The 15,686-nt window shown below is 36.6% G+C and overlaps 1 protein-coding gene across 1 annotated transcript; it reads left to right on the top strand.

Moving 5' to 3' along the window:
* Positions 1-4,451: 4,451 nt before the first annotated feature.
* LOC113350776 (ammonium transporter 3 member 1-like) lies at positions 4,452-6,071 on the top strand. Its single transcript, XM_026594897.1, has 3 exons — positions 4,452-5,045; positions 5,128-5,413; positions 5,509-6,071. The coding sequence occupies exons 1-3, from the start codon at positions 4,452-4,454 to the stop codon at positions 6,069-6,071; spliced, it is 1,443 nt and encodes a 480-aa protein (XP_026450682.1).
* Positions 6,072-15,686: the final 9,615 nt, after the last annotated feature.

A 15,686-nucleotide genomic window follows, 5' to 3' on the forward strand; every position in this document is an offset into this window, starting at 1 on the left:
CGTCAATTATCTTTTCATTGGCCTTCACATTTTTCCCTACCCTGATTTCTAGCTTTGCCCGGGTTATCAAGTGTCCGACTCGTCTTCTCTGTTTTAATTTCAAATAACAAACATTCAATATATAATGCTAAAACCATTAACAAAATCGTAATTGAGTAACAATACGCACCAAGTATTCGAGAGCCGTATCTTTGTCCTCTATAATGGGCCTCTCATCTACTCGTATCACTCGAGTATGCGAAACATTGAGGTACCATGGCATGTAACGCAGAATTGCCTCGTCATCTTTTCGAAATGGACCAACCAAAGGATATTTGTGAAACGCTCTGTTATCCCAATAATCAAATGATGGGAAAGGCCGGTGAGCAATGACAATATCACTGTCATGTGCTTTGGTTTTTGTCTCATTGAAGTTGAAATCCTTGTGCGCCTTTGGGATTTTTTGTATGTAACTGTATTGTCTTGCGACTATCGACGGGTTGTATATTACATATCCTCTTGGGTGAAACAAAGGCTCATCATATTCACCTTGCTCTGTGCACCCAACCTTCTTTCCTTTTCCTTTAGTCAAATCCTCCTTGTAAGGATCAAAGACAACATCCTTTGTCGTCAAGTTGTCTAACTGGCGTCTCAAATTCAGATAATCCATTCTTTGTTTCTTCGGCTTACTTCTGTAGGTGTACTTGTTTCCATAGTGATCTCCGTCCCAATCCTTGTTCTCAAAAGCCCTTTTAGAAAATATTAGGAAGTGAAAATATTGGGTAATGAACTTCATATCATTTGGAGTTATCGTCATTTCTCCAAACGGAAGATGTAAAGTATCCGTTCCCCCGTAGTATCTCTCGGCAAAGGCGGAACAAAGAGGTCTATCATAACCAAGGTGTCCCAAATTGTTGACCACAGAAAGCAACCCCGTAGAATTTACTAGATCGACCACTTCTGGAACTTCTACACTAGTTGATTCATCAGATATAAGTGTCCATTACCTCATCTTACTCACTGACGTTCCTGGCTTCATAAGACGAACGGCATGCTTGTGATCCTATAAAACCAAACAACCACGATGGACAACAATCAAAACACTACACGGATAATAATGTTTACATTACATGGCACAAGGTTTAGGTTATGGTATTGTAGACGACGCCGGCCCAACTGCTTTTATAACCCCATAATACATTTCCTCTATCAGCTGGTATCCCTAAAGGTGGATCATCAGGGCCGCGAGCAAACATATTCATCTCGTCGGGCATGTGGTCACCTTTCTTATTCTTTGGAACTTCTTTCTTCTTACCTTTTCCTTTAGGGTCTCCTTCTTTTTCTTGAAACGACTTCTCTTATCTCTTTATCACCTTCCTTGTCACCTTCTTCTTCATCACTTTCGCTCTCATCACTTTCACTCTCATCACTTTCTTCTTCACTACCTTCCTTGTCACGTTCTTCTTCATCACTTTCACTCTCATCACTTTCTTCTTCAACACCTTTCTTGCCACGACTATCTTCATCACTTTCACTCTCATCACTTTCTTCTTCACCACCTTCCTTTCCACGTTCTTCTTCATCACTTTCACTCTCATCACTTTCTTCTTCACCACCTTCCTTGCCACCACTTTGTTCCTCATTAACTCCCTCATCACTTTCTTTTTCTTTGTCACCACCTTCTTGTTCAGTAGGTGTTTTGGGATCAAATTCTTCATGTGTTGGTTTCTCCGCTTGTGGTGGTGGGTCATTGATGATGATCCCTTTGGCTTTACTCCCCATGCCCCTTGGGTTTCAGTGGGAAGCATTCAAATTTTTACCGTATTTTCGACGAGGTCCCAAAGGCTTAGGAATATCATGGTCATATTTTTTCTTATATTTCTTTTCGGCTTGATTTTTTTGCCTGTTGAATACGGATTTAAGCAACAAAAAAAACAATGGAATAGAAAGCATTTTTAAAGTCAGGGTATATAATCGGTTTACTCGATATACATATGAAATCCGATTCCAAACATATAAAATTAACAATCGGATTTTTGTAAGTGCTAATGTGAACAGATTCACGAAATCGGTTTACTCGATATACATATAAAGTCTGTTTCTGAACTAAACAATCGGTTTTTGTTAAGACATATGTAATCCGATTCCAACAAAATAAGATCCAGGAAGATTGGATATAACAATCGGGCTATTTATACACTAACGTTCCCCGATTCCTTTTCACATGCAGAATAATCGGAATATAAGTTTATGAACATAATCCGTTTCTAATAAGAATCGGGTTACTTCGTGACTAACGTAATCCGATTATGTGAACACTGAAATTTTTTGATTTCAAAATTCTCGATTTCTAACCTAGTGCATGTTACTAAAACCTAGTTTAGAGGATTGGGTTGATAGAAAAGTACCTGATTCGACCCATTTCTTCCTCATGTGCGATACGAGAGGCTTCGGATTGTTCTTGCACTTCCTTCGTTCTATTTCGAATCGCTTCAACAAGTCCGAGATTGTCGTCACTAGAATGATTCCTGTTAGTAGCATACTTAGTTCTTGGATTCGTCATTTTGTGAAAGAAAGAAACGATCAATCGTTTTTGAATCATCGATCATCGACGATTTTTGGTTTCAAAAAAATGGAAAAAGAGGAGGAGATGAATAGGTTTTTATGTTAAAAATAAAAACTGATTTTTGTTAGTTAGGTTTATTAAGGATTGATGGGGATAATTTAGTAATATTAATATTTTTTTGAGGGTAATTTTGGTAGTTTACATAAATATTAGACATCCCTTATCATTGTGAATTGGGTAGATGAAGTAATCTATAGGCCCCAATTTAGCAAGGCAACTTTAGCTAGTTTTCTTTAAAAAACACACTCTCTCTCCTCTCTCACTAGTTCAACAGGAAAAAAAGTTTCTTCACCGGCAACCATCTCCGGCTCAGATCTGGTCCTTTTGGGGCCGGATCTGAGCGGGATCTACTTTCCCTTCTCTTGTTTTAGGTTAAATCTTTGTTCTTAGCTAGTTTTCTTATGGTTTTCTCTTACCTTTTGGTAAGTTTTGTACACCCTTATGGTGTTTCTATCTCCTCTATTAGAGAGGTTTATCTCGGTTTTAATGGTTGTTCTTGTGTTATTTGGGTTTTAAGATCACTTGACATGATTTTCAACGACGAAAACTTCATCACTGTTAGCTCTGACGACGGAATCTTCATCATCTATTTATCCGGCGACGGAAACTTCATGGTTGACGCTTTTGACGACGAAATCTCCATCACAAGTTTTAAGAAATTTGAGCACATCACTCCAACTTTTGGAGCACATCTTTATGAAGAAGAAGAAAAACAAACAAAATGGTTAGAATATACTTCCGAGAAAAACCATTATTCCTCCGACTCGGTCAGTTCTTATTCATGCTTGTATTTGTTCTACACCGTCAATCATTCTCTTTCTCTTATCGGATTTCTCGGTATACTTGTACGGCGTGTCTATTTGTATTTTCTCAATTTAGATTTAAACCCATTGTAATCTTGAATTTCCATTATTGAAAAGGTTATTTGTAAAAAAAAAAAATAATAAAAAAAAATATATATATATATAGGTTAACATTTGCCAATAATATTTTATTTTTAACTTCTGTTAAAAATATCCTATTAGAAATTTTCCCAACAAATTACTTTTAATTTATGGGGGAATAAAGGTTGATGTTGGTTGGATTTGGAATCATAGGTAACATCAATTGAACAAAGACAAAGAAGATCCGTATTTACTTGGAAATGTGGGGTTGTGATGTATCATTTCAATGATTCTCTCATAACTTAACTGGTGGATATTGTTTTTATATGGCGGATATTTCATCGCTGCAGCTGTTGTCGTTGGATATTCCGTCCGCAAATGAAACGAGTGATTAATGGAGAGACCGAGAAAGACCATCAATTAGCTCCAGTCCTTCTCAGAAGAGAATTAATAAATAAATCTGTCACATCTTTCCAAACAACCGTGGTCTATGTTTTTCTTTCATTATTAGCACGCACTGTCTGTGCACAGTAGTTGCAGCGTCATGCGATGCCGCAGCCTTGTTAATTTAAGACTTGCCTTAGCATCCTTTTATACCTTCAGATAGATGGAGGCGAGTGTCTGATCTTGCCTGGCCTTAAGCCCTTTGCATTGTACATATCTACCTACGGTTCTAAACTTGGCTTAACATTTTTAACACTTTTAACATCTACCATGCCAAAATAAATTGCCGTCCAGGGAATCCTTTAAGATGTTACAATCATAATGACAAGAATTTAGGAAAAGTTTTAATTTATATAATAATTTGCAAATAACAAAAGGTTTTGTTCCTTTTTTCCCCTCTATATATACATCATGTCCACTTTTAATTCAAACCTGCTCTCAAAAACACACTACTTGAGTACTTGCAAGACAAACGAGTGAACTCGTGCAGAGTTAGCCCAAGTAACTAGTTAAAGAAAATGAATGGGACTATACCATCAAACCTTCTTCCAACCGAAGCGAGTCCAGACTGGATGAACAAAGCCGATAATGCATGGCAGTTAACAGCGGCAACATTGGTAGGACTACAAAGTGTACCAGGACTAGTAATTCTTTACGGAAGTATTGTTAAAAAGAAATGGGCAGTAAATTCAGCGTTCATGGCATTGTACGCGTTTGCGGCAGTTTTGGTATGTTGGGTAGGATGGGGATATAGAATGTCATTTGGAGATAGACTAATTCCATTTTGGGGTAAGCCAGCAATGGCACTTGAACAAAGTTATTTACTTGAGAAAGGTTTTGCTGGGTTGTTTCCAACAGCAACCATGGTCTTTTTCCAATTTGTTTTTGCTGCTATAACTTTGATTTTGATCGCTGGAGCATTACTTGGAAGGATGAATTTCCATGCTTGGATGTTGTTTGTGCCATTATGGTTGACTTTTAGCTATACCATTGGTGCATTTAGTTTATGGAGTCCTAAAGGTTTTTTAGCTTTGGCTGGTGTTATTGATTATTCTGGTGGTTATGTTATTCATCTGTCATCTGGTATTGCTGGCTTCACTGCTGCTTATTGGGTATGTATAGTTATGTTGCACTCCAACCTCGATATTCATAAGTTTATCAATTTTTTACTAACTAATTTCTATCAATCTCAAGGTTGGTCCAAGGGCTAGCCAGGATAGGGAGAGGTTTCCACCAAATAACATAATCTTAATGCTTGCTGGAGCTGGCCTGCTATGGATGGGTTGGACAGGGTTCAACGGAGGAGATCCTTATGTTGCCAGCATTGATGCATCTCTTGCGGTACTTAATACGCATGTCTGTGCCGCTACAAGCTTACTTGTTTGGCTTTTGCTTGATATCATTTTCTTTGGCAAGCCCTCCGTGATTGGAGCCGTCCAGGGTATGATCACTGGCTTGGTTTGCATCACTCCAGCTGCAGGTAAATGAACCAATTTATGTCGTCTCTTGAAATAAAATTTATGCAGTGGGATGTGATTTTAGATATGCAATCTAAACCAGAACGTCCTTGAACAGGGGTTGTACAAGGTTGGGCCGCTATTCTGATGGGAATGATGTCAGGAAGCATCCCATGGTATACAATGATGGTTCTGCACAAGAAGATCAAACTACTAAAACATGTGGACGACACCATGGCCGTTTTCCACACCCACGCCGTTGCAGGAAGTCTTGGAGGTATTTTAACCGGCTTATTTGCCGAGCCAAAACTTAACCGTCTCTTTTACGCTATCGATGAGTGGGAAACGTACACAGGACTTTTTTACGGGTTCCAAATGGGGCGCGTCAAAGCTGGTTTCCGCCAAATGGGTCTTCAAATTGGTGGAATTGTGTTTATAATTGTACTAAATGTTATTAGCACGAGTGTCATATGTTTGCTTATAAGATTTATAGTTCCTCTTCGGTTGTCCGAGGAAGATATGCAAGTTGGAGATGATGCTATTCATGGGGAAGAAGCTTATGCTCTGTGGGGTGATGGAGAAAAGTTTGAAACTACCAGTAAACAGAACAATTCAGAGTTTGAAGTGGATGATTTTTCCTCAAAGGCCGCACCTCATGAAGTTGAGATGGGAAGAGTTTAGGAAATTACCGCAGATAAAAAAGATTTGGTTAATTACTTATGTATAATGTGTGTAGTTTGCTATTAGTTGAATATTACTGCCTCTGTCCCAGAAAAAATGAATTATGGTGTTTTCTTGTTGTTTAAAATAGGATGAGGTTATTTCAACTGCATTACTGTAGATAAAAAAGAAGTGCAAGTTGCACTTGCTTATCAGAAGAAAATGCAAGTTGGAAATATACAACTCAAAATATAGCCCCTTTCCAAGAAAAGAACTGACAGTGTTTAACAACATAGTCAATGGCAGTCAGAGTGATTTCCCAAATTCCAAAAGGAAATCATCACCTTAGAGGGAGCAGTGATGCTCTTGAATCAAACAACAAAGGATTATAGTATTCCTAATATCTTTTATCAACGTATTGCATTTCTATAATAGTCGTTTTTGTTTGGTTACAATAATCAAATTCAAAGAACTAGAATATTTCCTACACAACCCCAAAAATATGGTCAAGGAATCACAGTTCATCTCTGCCTTAGTTTCATTCCTTATCCTCGATATAAAGTATACTTTACGATGGACTCACGAGTTTAACTTTCCACCCACAAGATTGGGACCATTTGAGTCTCACTTTCATAATCATTGGCTGCTTTTAATCATGGTTGACCACATCTGAATTGTACCATGTATAGAAGTTTTTTTAACCGACTTTTCAAATTTAGGTTAAGTGGTTAACATTCTAACAGTTGGCTTTAGAGCTAGTCTCAGTCCGGTGGTTTTGCATAACAAGAAAAGAGAAAAGGGTTACACCCTTTATGGCTGTACAAACAAATGGGGGTTGTTGTTTGGTATGATGATCTTGTCTAATCTTGTCATTCATATGACTTGCAAAGTTGCAAGAGATCATTTCCACTTTCTTTCTTTTCTTGTTTTGTTACCTGCCCACATCCACTCATGCTAAACTTGACCCACAGAAACTTTGACTCTGGCTACATTAATTGACCGACAGAATTGAACTGCAGGAGAAAGTGCAAACGCCAAAAAAACACAAAGACTGGTCTTTTGGTTTATATCCAACAGTGTAAAAAATAGTACGCGATTTACAATTGATTGCTCTCCTCTGGGATCATTCCAGTCTTCCAGAGGACCAGAGATCAGACAATGTTATTAAGCGTGACTCTTTAACTGTAAGGAGCAGTACAAACTGACACCATGTGAAGAGAGCAGATTTCCTATTTGAAACAGAAACTATGTAGATGAAAAGTGAGAATTCCAATGTATATAAATGGCAAAACACATGATTGATATTCATTGTACTCGTTGTTCACAACAAATATTAGTCTAGACATAATAAGATTACTCAATGCCTGAATATGTACCGAAGTTTATAAAATCATTTTATGTCGAGAGGTAGAGCCACGACATCATTTTAAGATCCTCAGTGTCTAGATCGTTTTTGGATCTTAACAGGAAGCATATGACAGCTACTGAATTCAATTATTCATCTAAGTATTGGGGGGCGATATGGGATATGACAACGGATTGATTGTGGATGTCTCCGTCTCTCCGAGCTTGGTGTTAGGTGGAGAAAGGCACCAACTTATGGTCCTTATGGGCTGTTAGATTAGTCGGACACCAAAGTAATCTTCTCATTGGCAACGCACTTACAATGATTGGAGAACAGTTACTCAACAGGGATGCAGTACACCCAAGTATGCCCGAGTATATATTCATGTGCAATAGATACCTGCCCAATCCACTCTTACCTACTACTAAATTTTTCTTATTTGCTACTCCCGGGTGGCCTGACAAACTGGCCGAGATACTACTGGAAACAGGGACGGGACTAGCAATCGGTTAACTTGGGCTACACTCCGTCTCTATTTGGCCCAATAATATTCTGAGTGAGAACTTTTATTAAAATTTGTATTTAGCCGACCTGTGTTTATGATAAACCAATATAGTTTTAGCCTATGATTTCACAGTAATAAACTTTCTTATTTTATTTTCCCATTTTTGTTTTTAGTTTTGTGGATTTTAATCTTTTACTTGTAAATTTATCTAGTAGTTTATAAGAAAATCCAAATTGATCACTAATTATGTAATTCGTTTAAAAAAAATTTGTCACGGCGTTCGGCCACATAGACAACCGGTAATATTCTAGCCCAGTCCTTGGAAGATTTTTTGGTTCGTCCATGCCTGGAAACATGACAAAGTCACTATTGAGACACCAGCGGTCTAAACTATGTCGTTGGCGATAGACAGTCCATCGCTCGGTGGAAACTGTATCCCAAACGACTATTTCTTTAACGGCTATATATAAGTCAATTTTAAACCTCTTTGAAGTTGAGTGTTGTTTGGATTGAGATTATCTTGTACAAATTCAACTCTAATTATAAAATGCAATGGTGTCTTTTTTTTTGCACAGCTACCGACCCGTTAGTCTCGTTGGTACTGTATATAATTATATCTAAAATGCTTGCTGAAAGATTAAAAGTAGTCCTTCCTTCCACAATTTCATATTATAAAGGTGCTTTTGTGCAGAGTAAGCAGATTAATTATGTTATTTTAATTGCCTTCGAGATTATAGACTTAAGAATTAGAGATGTGAAATTTAGTCATATTTCTAAGGTAGACTTTGAAAAGACTTTCAATAATATTAAATGGAACTGCATTGGTACGGCCCTAACTAGATTTAGCTTGGTAATGTTTGGAGAAACTGAATTAAATGGTGAACTTCTAATATTAGATTGGTGGTTTATGCAGAAACTACTTTACCAAAGTGTGAAAGTGTTTTATGCATCAGGAAATTAAAATTGGTGAACAAGGTTTTAACTACAAAATGGATATGGAAATATGAAAGAGAGAAAATTTATTTATGGAGGAAGGTTATCCTTTAAAAGTTTGGTGATTTTATTGATACGAACCTTCCTTCCAATTCAAAGATGTCTATAAGTGCTAGTTTATGAGTTGGAATTCTAATACCAACGAGGTGGTTATATCAAATTCGTGACGATTAATAATGACTCTAGTTTTTTATTCTAAAAAGATGTGTGGATATGAAACTACCCATTGTCCTCATGTTTTGGTTCTTTTTTTTAAGTTTTCTAGGTTTCAAATGGTACAATTAAAGACTTGTCTACTTATTTTACTATGAATCTTAATGGAACACAATTGGGAAAAGTGGTGTAGATGTTGCAACTTATGGCGAGCACGTTGATCATTTAGCAGATTGTGAAGATCAATATATTGGATTCCAAGAGGTGAGTTATTTGTTTCCGATTCATATAAATCTTTAAATATCGATGGCTTCTTAAGATTTCCTCATAAAAATTATGGAACCCCTGCGTTTCTTAGTTTGAGCACTATGTTAAAATGGTTCTCCTACTATGGATTTCTTGTATAGAGTTGAAAAAGTGCAATCTCCCAACCGTTTGCTACGCACAAACAATATTGAGAACAATAACCACATTTTTCTTCAGTGTGAGTACTCTTTCAATGAGGTAGGAAAAAGAGTTGAAGAAAAATAACGAAGTTATATAATATATTGTCGTTTGCCATCTGGTGGAATTTGTGGAGAAATAGGAATGATAGAATCTATTGGAAAGTCGAAAACTCATACTCAACTTATTATTTCTATCAAAACTACTTTGTATAATTGATTTTTGAATATGGATATTTTCAGGGACATTCCCTTATCAACTCTGGTTGTAAACTGGGATGTTGTTACTAGCTAATGCTAGTGTTGTTTCTTTTGTCAATATTTTGGTGACCATTTCTAATTATAAAATTTGCCAATTTGCCCTTTTCTTTGTCAATTTTTTTTCAATCTTCTTTTTACGCCATTTTTTTCTTCAAATGGCAGAAATTACAACCCAATTTGATTTGGCAATACAACTTGATTTTTCTGGAGTAATACTTGAAGCTACTATCAACAAGATATGTGATAATTATGAAGAAATAAGTAAAAATCAAAGAAGTTTTCAAGATATGGATATTAACTAAGTCAACCCCGTAGCTAAAAAACAGAAAAGATTTCAAGGCAAGAAAAATCAATGCAAAGACGATCTTAAAGTTAACCGTAGTACTAGTTAAAAAAACAAAGTAGAATCTTCCCAAGAGAGCATCGATTGGAAATTCCGTCAAATGAAGATAAAAGGAAGCAAGGACTATCCGAGATTATCATTGAAGTATTTATTTAATTTTTAGTTATCTAATTTATATCTTGTAAGAAAAGTCCCAACACTGTAAATTTAATTTGAAAACTTGAACTTATTAAAAGAAAAAGTAGAATTGAAAATTAGATTTATATTTTTTAAACTGTATATGAAAAATGTGGAGGGGAAAAAAAGATGAAGATTGGCAGGATTGAGGATGAGTGCATAAGGTTGTGAAAAAGCGGGGGTCTAACAACCACACCCAATATTTCGTTTAGCAATCTGTATGGACTAACTCCAATATACTTTCAAGAGAATCAACTAGACAGTCAAACTCAATCTTAAGAAAAGTATATCCAAGAGTTATATATTTATTTCTTAATTCAATCTGCAATCAAACAAATAGGAATTTGCGAACCCGATTGAATATAAGAAATAACTTGGAAGGTATCAAAAACCAATATCCAAGAGTCAATCAATATAATCAACAACCAAAGGTTGGATTCACAATTGATTGAACTTACGCACAACCTGCGATATTTCAATTATATAAGCAAATATAATACGGAAAAGAAATAACACAGACACCAGAAATTTTATTAACGAGGAAACCGCAATGCAGAAAAACCTCAGGACCTAGTCCAGATTTGAACACCACACTATATTAAGCCGCTACAGACACTAGCATACTCCAAGTTAACTTCGGACTGGAATGCAGTTGAGCCATAACCAATCTCACATTGATCAAGGTACAGTTGCGTTTCTTACGCCTCTAGAACGAAGGCGGATTCTGCGCACTTGATTCCTTTAGATGATCTCACCCACAACTAAGAGTTGCTACGACCCAAAGTCGAAGACTTGATAAACCAATCTGTCTCACACAGAAAAGTATATTGAATAGATAAATATGTCTCCCACAGATATACCTATGAGTTTTGTTCCGTATTTTGATAAATCAAGGTGAACAGGAACCAATTGATACACCAGACTTATATTCCCGAAGAACATCCTAGTAATATCAATCACCTCACAATAATCTTAATCGTATGGTAGTGAAACAAGATACTATGGAATCACAAACGATGAGACGAAGATGTTTGTGACTACTTTTTATCTTGCCTATCGAAGATTAAATATCGAGCAAATCTTAGAAAAGATAGTACCCAATCACGATAGACAAGATCGGAACACGCAACTACATAGAAAATAGTTGGGTCTGGCTTCACAATCCCAATGAAGTCTTCAAGTCGTTAACCTTATATAGTGTTATACTTTTAGCCATCTAGTGGAATTTGTGGAGTAAGAGGAATGATAGAATATATTGGAAAGTCGAAAACTCATACTCAACTTATTATTCCTATCAAAACTACTTTGTATAATTGAGTTTTGAATATGGATATTTTCAGGGACATTCCCTTATCAACTATGATTGTAAATTGGGATGTTGTTACTAGCTAATGCTAGTGTTGTTGCTTTTGTCAATATTTTGGTGACCATTTCTAATTTATAAAATTTTCCCTTTTCTCTGTCAATTTTTTTTCAATCTTCTTTTTATGCCAATTTTTTTTCAAATGGCAGAAATTACAACCCAATTTGATTTGACAATACAACTTGATTTTTCTGGAATAATACTTGAAGCTACTATCAAAAATATATGTGATAATTATAAAGAAATAAGTAAAAAGAGAAGAAGTTTTCAAGATATGAATTTTAACTAAGTCAAACCCGTAGTTAAAAAACAGAAAACATTTCAAGGTAAGAAAAATCAATGCAAATAAGATCTTAAAGTTAACCGTAGTACTAGTCACAAAAACAAAGAGAATCTTCCCAAGATCGCATCGATTGGAAATTCCGTCAAATGAAGATAAAAGGAGACAAGGACTATCCGAGATTATCATTGAAGTATTTATTTAATTTTTAGTTGTCTAATTTATATCTTGTAAGAAAAGTCTCAACTTTGTAAATTTAATTTGAAAATTTAAACTTATTAAAACAAAAAGTAGAATTAAAACTAGATTTATATTTTTTAAAACCGAAGATGAAAAATAGTGGGAGGGGGTGGTGGTGGTGGTGGTGGAAGAGTGCATAAGATTGATTACAGACAGTTCTTAACTTAGAAAAATGGTTGTTCAAAGACTGTTTCAGTTGTAAAAGAGAGATCATGGTGGTTTTAAGATGGAAAGCTTAAAGAGACAAGATTAGAGTTTTTAGTTGCATAAAGAAAGATTTGGGATGTTTTCTAGCGGATGCTTCTAAAATTGTTCTGTTTAAAATGACTGATAGTTGGTTTATTTATTTATTACTTGTAAAAGCCTAATCTCAAGTCGGTGAAATAAGGATAACGAGTAACATAACCACCTTTTCCCTAACCTTGGGAACAACTAAGGATATATTAAGGATTTGAGTTTCTCTCTGCATCTGACTCTTCTCGTGACCGACTAATTTTTTCCTTTTTGAGTTGGATGATACTCACGTGTGTTATAGACCGCTAGATGAAACCCCGAATTTATATCCCCAAAAATGACTTAGTCAGCCTTCATATCTAATGTGTCATTGTGATATTATTTGAAATAAAGGAATACTTGTGTTTGTATGTTTGTAGTCGGCCTGAGTCATGAAGAGATCTCAAGGTAGCTTAATGTAGTCGCTTGTGTCATGTGTAGAATAAAATCTTGGCTGAGGTCAAGTGTCGACTCAAGATAGGTAAATACATTGTTGGCTTTGAAGAAAGTTTGTGGCAGAGTCGTTTCTAAAAAGGATTTGTGACATGGCGTTTGTATTTGAGGAGTGAATAAACCTTAATTCTCGTGAGGGTCTCATAGACGAGCTTGGAAATCTGATGGATAAAATTGCCAAAAAATATACACTTGTAAAACTCGAGTAAGTCTTATATGTCATGAGCGTAACGTTTTGGCCTATAACATGCTCAAGACTCTGTGAGGTGTAAAACCATAGTATCATGCATTTCATGATTGTTTAATTAACACAAAATCGCGATTTCTTTAAGGTTGAATCTCAGGTTGCGTCTTGAGGCTAGCTTGAATTCTGTCTTGATCTTTACTTCGAGTCTTTTCTTATGCTTAGGTATGACTCGTGCCTTTGGTATAAGCTCGATTATCGCCTTGAGTGTAAGGCTAAGTTTCCTCTTTGGATAGAACTTACACCCCCACCCTCGGTTGAAGTCTCTCCTTAGGCTTCGCTATCTCAGGAGGGCTGAGTTGAATCTTTGTTTTCGTCTTGGTTACCTTGTCTAAATCAAGCTTAGCTGAAACCTTATCTTAACTGGGCTTTGTCTCGGACTTAGGTCTGAGCTATGCCTTATGAAACTTAAGAGTTTAAGTCATACTTACGAGAATTATGTGAGCATCGACCAAGTAAAAAAATTCGGACCGTCCCGGTTAAAAATGACCATTTTACTCCTGGCCAAAAAATCACCATCTACAAAAACAAAACAATCTTCAACCAGGCTCCACTATATAAGTAAACTGGACGGATTGTGGTATACATAATAAGACAAAATAGGGTAATTAGAAAGTAAAAACCGAAATCCCTTAGCCTCCAAAATAGCTAATCTACTGTTGCTTAATTAACGCTAATTAGGTTAGTTAATTACTTGATTAAAATTCTGAAATTAGGTTTTATTTTGATTGAACTTATGGATTATGTGTTATGATTTTTGAGGAATTTTTATTTTTCTTAGATTTTTTTGTAGCGGAAATGAAACCACACTAGACAAACACTTCTATAAATTGGTTTGCAAAGTTGATGGGTGATTTCATGCTCAAAATTACAGAAGGAATCAACACTTTCAGTTCTCAGAGTATGAAAAGTCGGCAAGGTCGACAAATTTAGAAGACAACGACCATTGGCAGCCGACATGCTGATAATAAATCATAATGCCGACTATATGATTTTTGATATACAGGAAAGGTGTTGTAAATCCTGGATTAGTCGGCATTTTATTAATTTCTTAACCTGTCGGCCAATGTATAGTCCGCATGGTAGTAATTTTGGAACATAACGACCCTGGATTAGACGGCACGTTGTGCAGTTTACAACCTTGCCGACCTTTGGTTATACCCAACAAAAAACAAAATCTAAAAAGATGTAATTGATGAGTGCCAAATAATGTATATATTTATCCCTTTTTGTTGGCATTTAACTCATCTTTTGTGCAGTAATTCTACATTTTATCCCATATTCTGTATTTTCATTGTTTTCAAGAATAAATTTTTTTCTTACTTAATTTTGCATTTTTAGGTAATAAATAAAGTTTGGATGAATAGCAGAGCGGAAAAGAGCAGAAAAGTAGTGAAAAGCCGGGAGGAATTACACAAGGAAGCCGCGAAGAATGTTGTGCACAAGACCAAAAGGCTAGAAGTGGGCTTGAAGAAGAAGAATTGTCCTTAAAGAAGATATGGGCTTGGCATACCCAAGGCCCAAAACCCTTACTCAAACACATTTCCACTATCCAAGCCCGTCTCGGATTTCAGCCGTCAGATCGAAGCAGTTCAGCATCCTACGGTCGCTCCATCATCACTTCCCCCAAATTTCTCCTCTTCCCCCGCTTTACATCGCAACGCCCATCTCCATCTTGGGTCGTCCGTTTTTCTACATCCCTTCATCCGACGGTCGCTCCACGCTTACCTCTGTATCGCCGTTGGATCCACCTACCATCTTCACATCCGACGGATCTCCTCGCTGCGCATCAACTTCAGATGATTCCGCTCAACACCTTAGCCATCAAACCCATCGACCCAAAACAAACACCCACCTTCTTCTTCCCCAAAACTCACTTCCTCCAAATTTCTCCTCTTCCCCCGACCATGGCAGACACTGCCATGTCTGCTCCGCCGTCTCCATCTCCACCACGACCACAAGGACACCACCACCATCACCTACCTCTTCCCTAGTCGTGTCTGTCTTGTTCTTAGCATTAATTTTTGATGCTACCAAGAAGACAAACATAGCTAGGGTTTCACAGTGGAGAGAAGAAGGAAATTGGAGCAGCGTTCGAGTAGAGGATTAGCAGAGGAGGAGAAGTACAAGCATGGGTCGAGTCTATTTGCATCAGAGGGTGAGTTAATTTTATTATTTCTCGAAACCCTAATCCTGCTGATTTGGGGATTTTCCAATTAGGGTTTGTAGAAATCTAGGGTTTTGTAAAAACTATAAATTGATGTTATGGGTGTTGTAGAAATGATCTCTGGGCTAGCCAGTGAACAATATTTGCAATCTATTTTCATTTTCCAAATTCCATTTTAGCTACAGTTGATTGTGTGCAACCTGTGTTCATGTTGTATCTTAATTTAGCTTATTTGATGAATGCTGTTGTTATACACATGTTTAGCATGAGCTAAACTGCATTAGGCTAAGGCTCAGTTGAAGCCTTATGCACTGTCAAATGATAAGTTTCTAGGATAGTTAACTCCTTGCCCTGTTTTGCTTGAGCATTGGGAAGAGATTAATGCTCATAGTGCCT

Source organism: Papaver somniferum, chromosome 2 (assembly GCF_003573695.1).
Source record: "Papaver somniferum cultivar HN1 chromosome 2, ASM357369v1, whole genome shotgun sequence".
In the NCBI taxonomy this organism is placed as follows: Eukaryota; Viridiplantae; Streptophyta; class Magnoliopsida; order Ranunculales; family Papaveraceae; genus Papaver; species Papaver somniferum.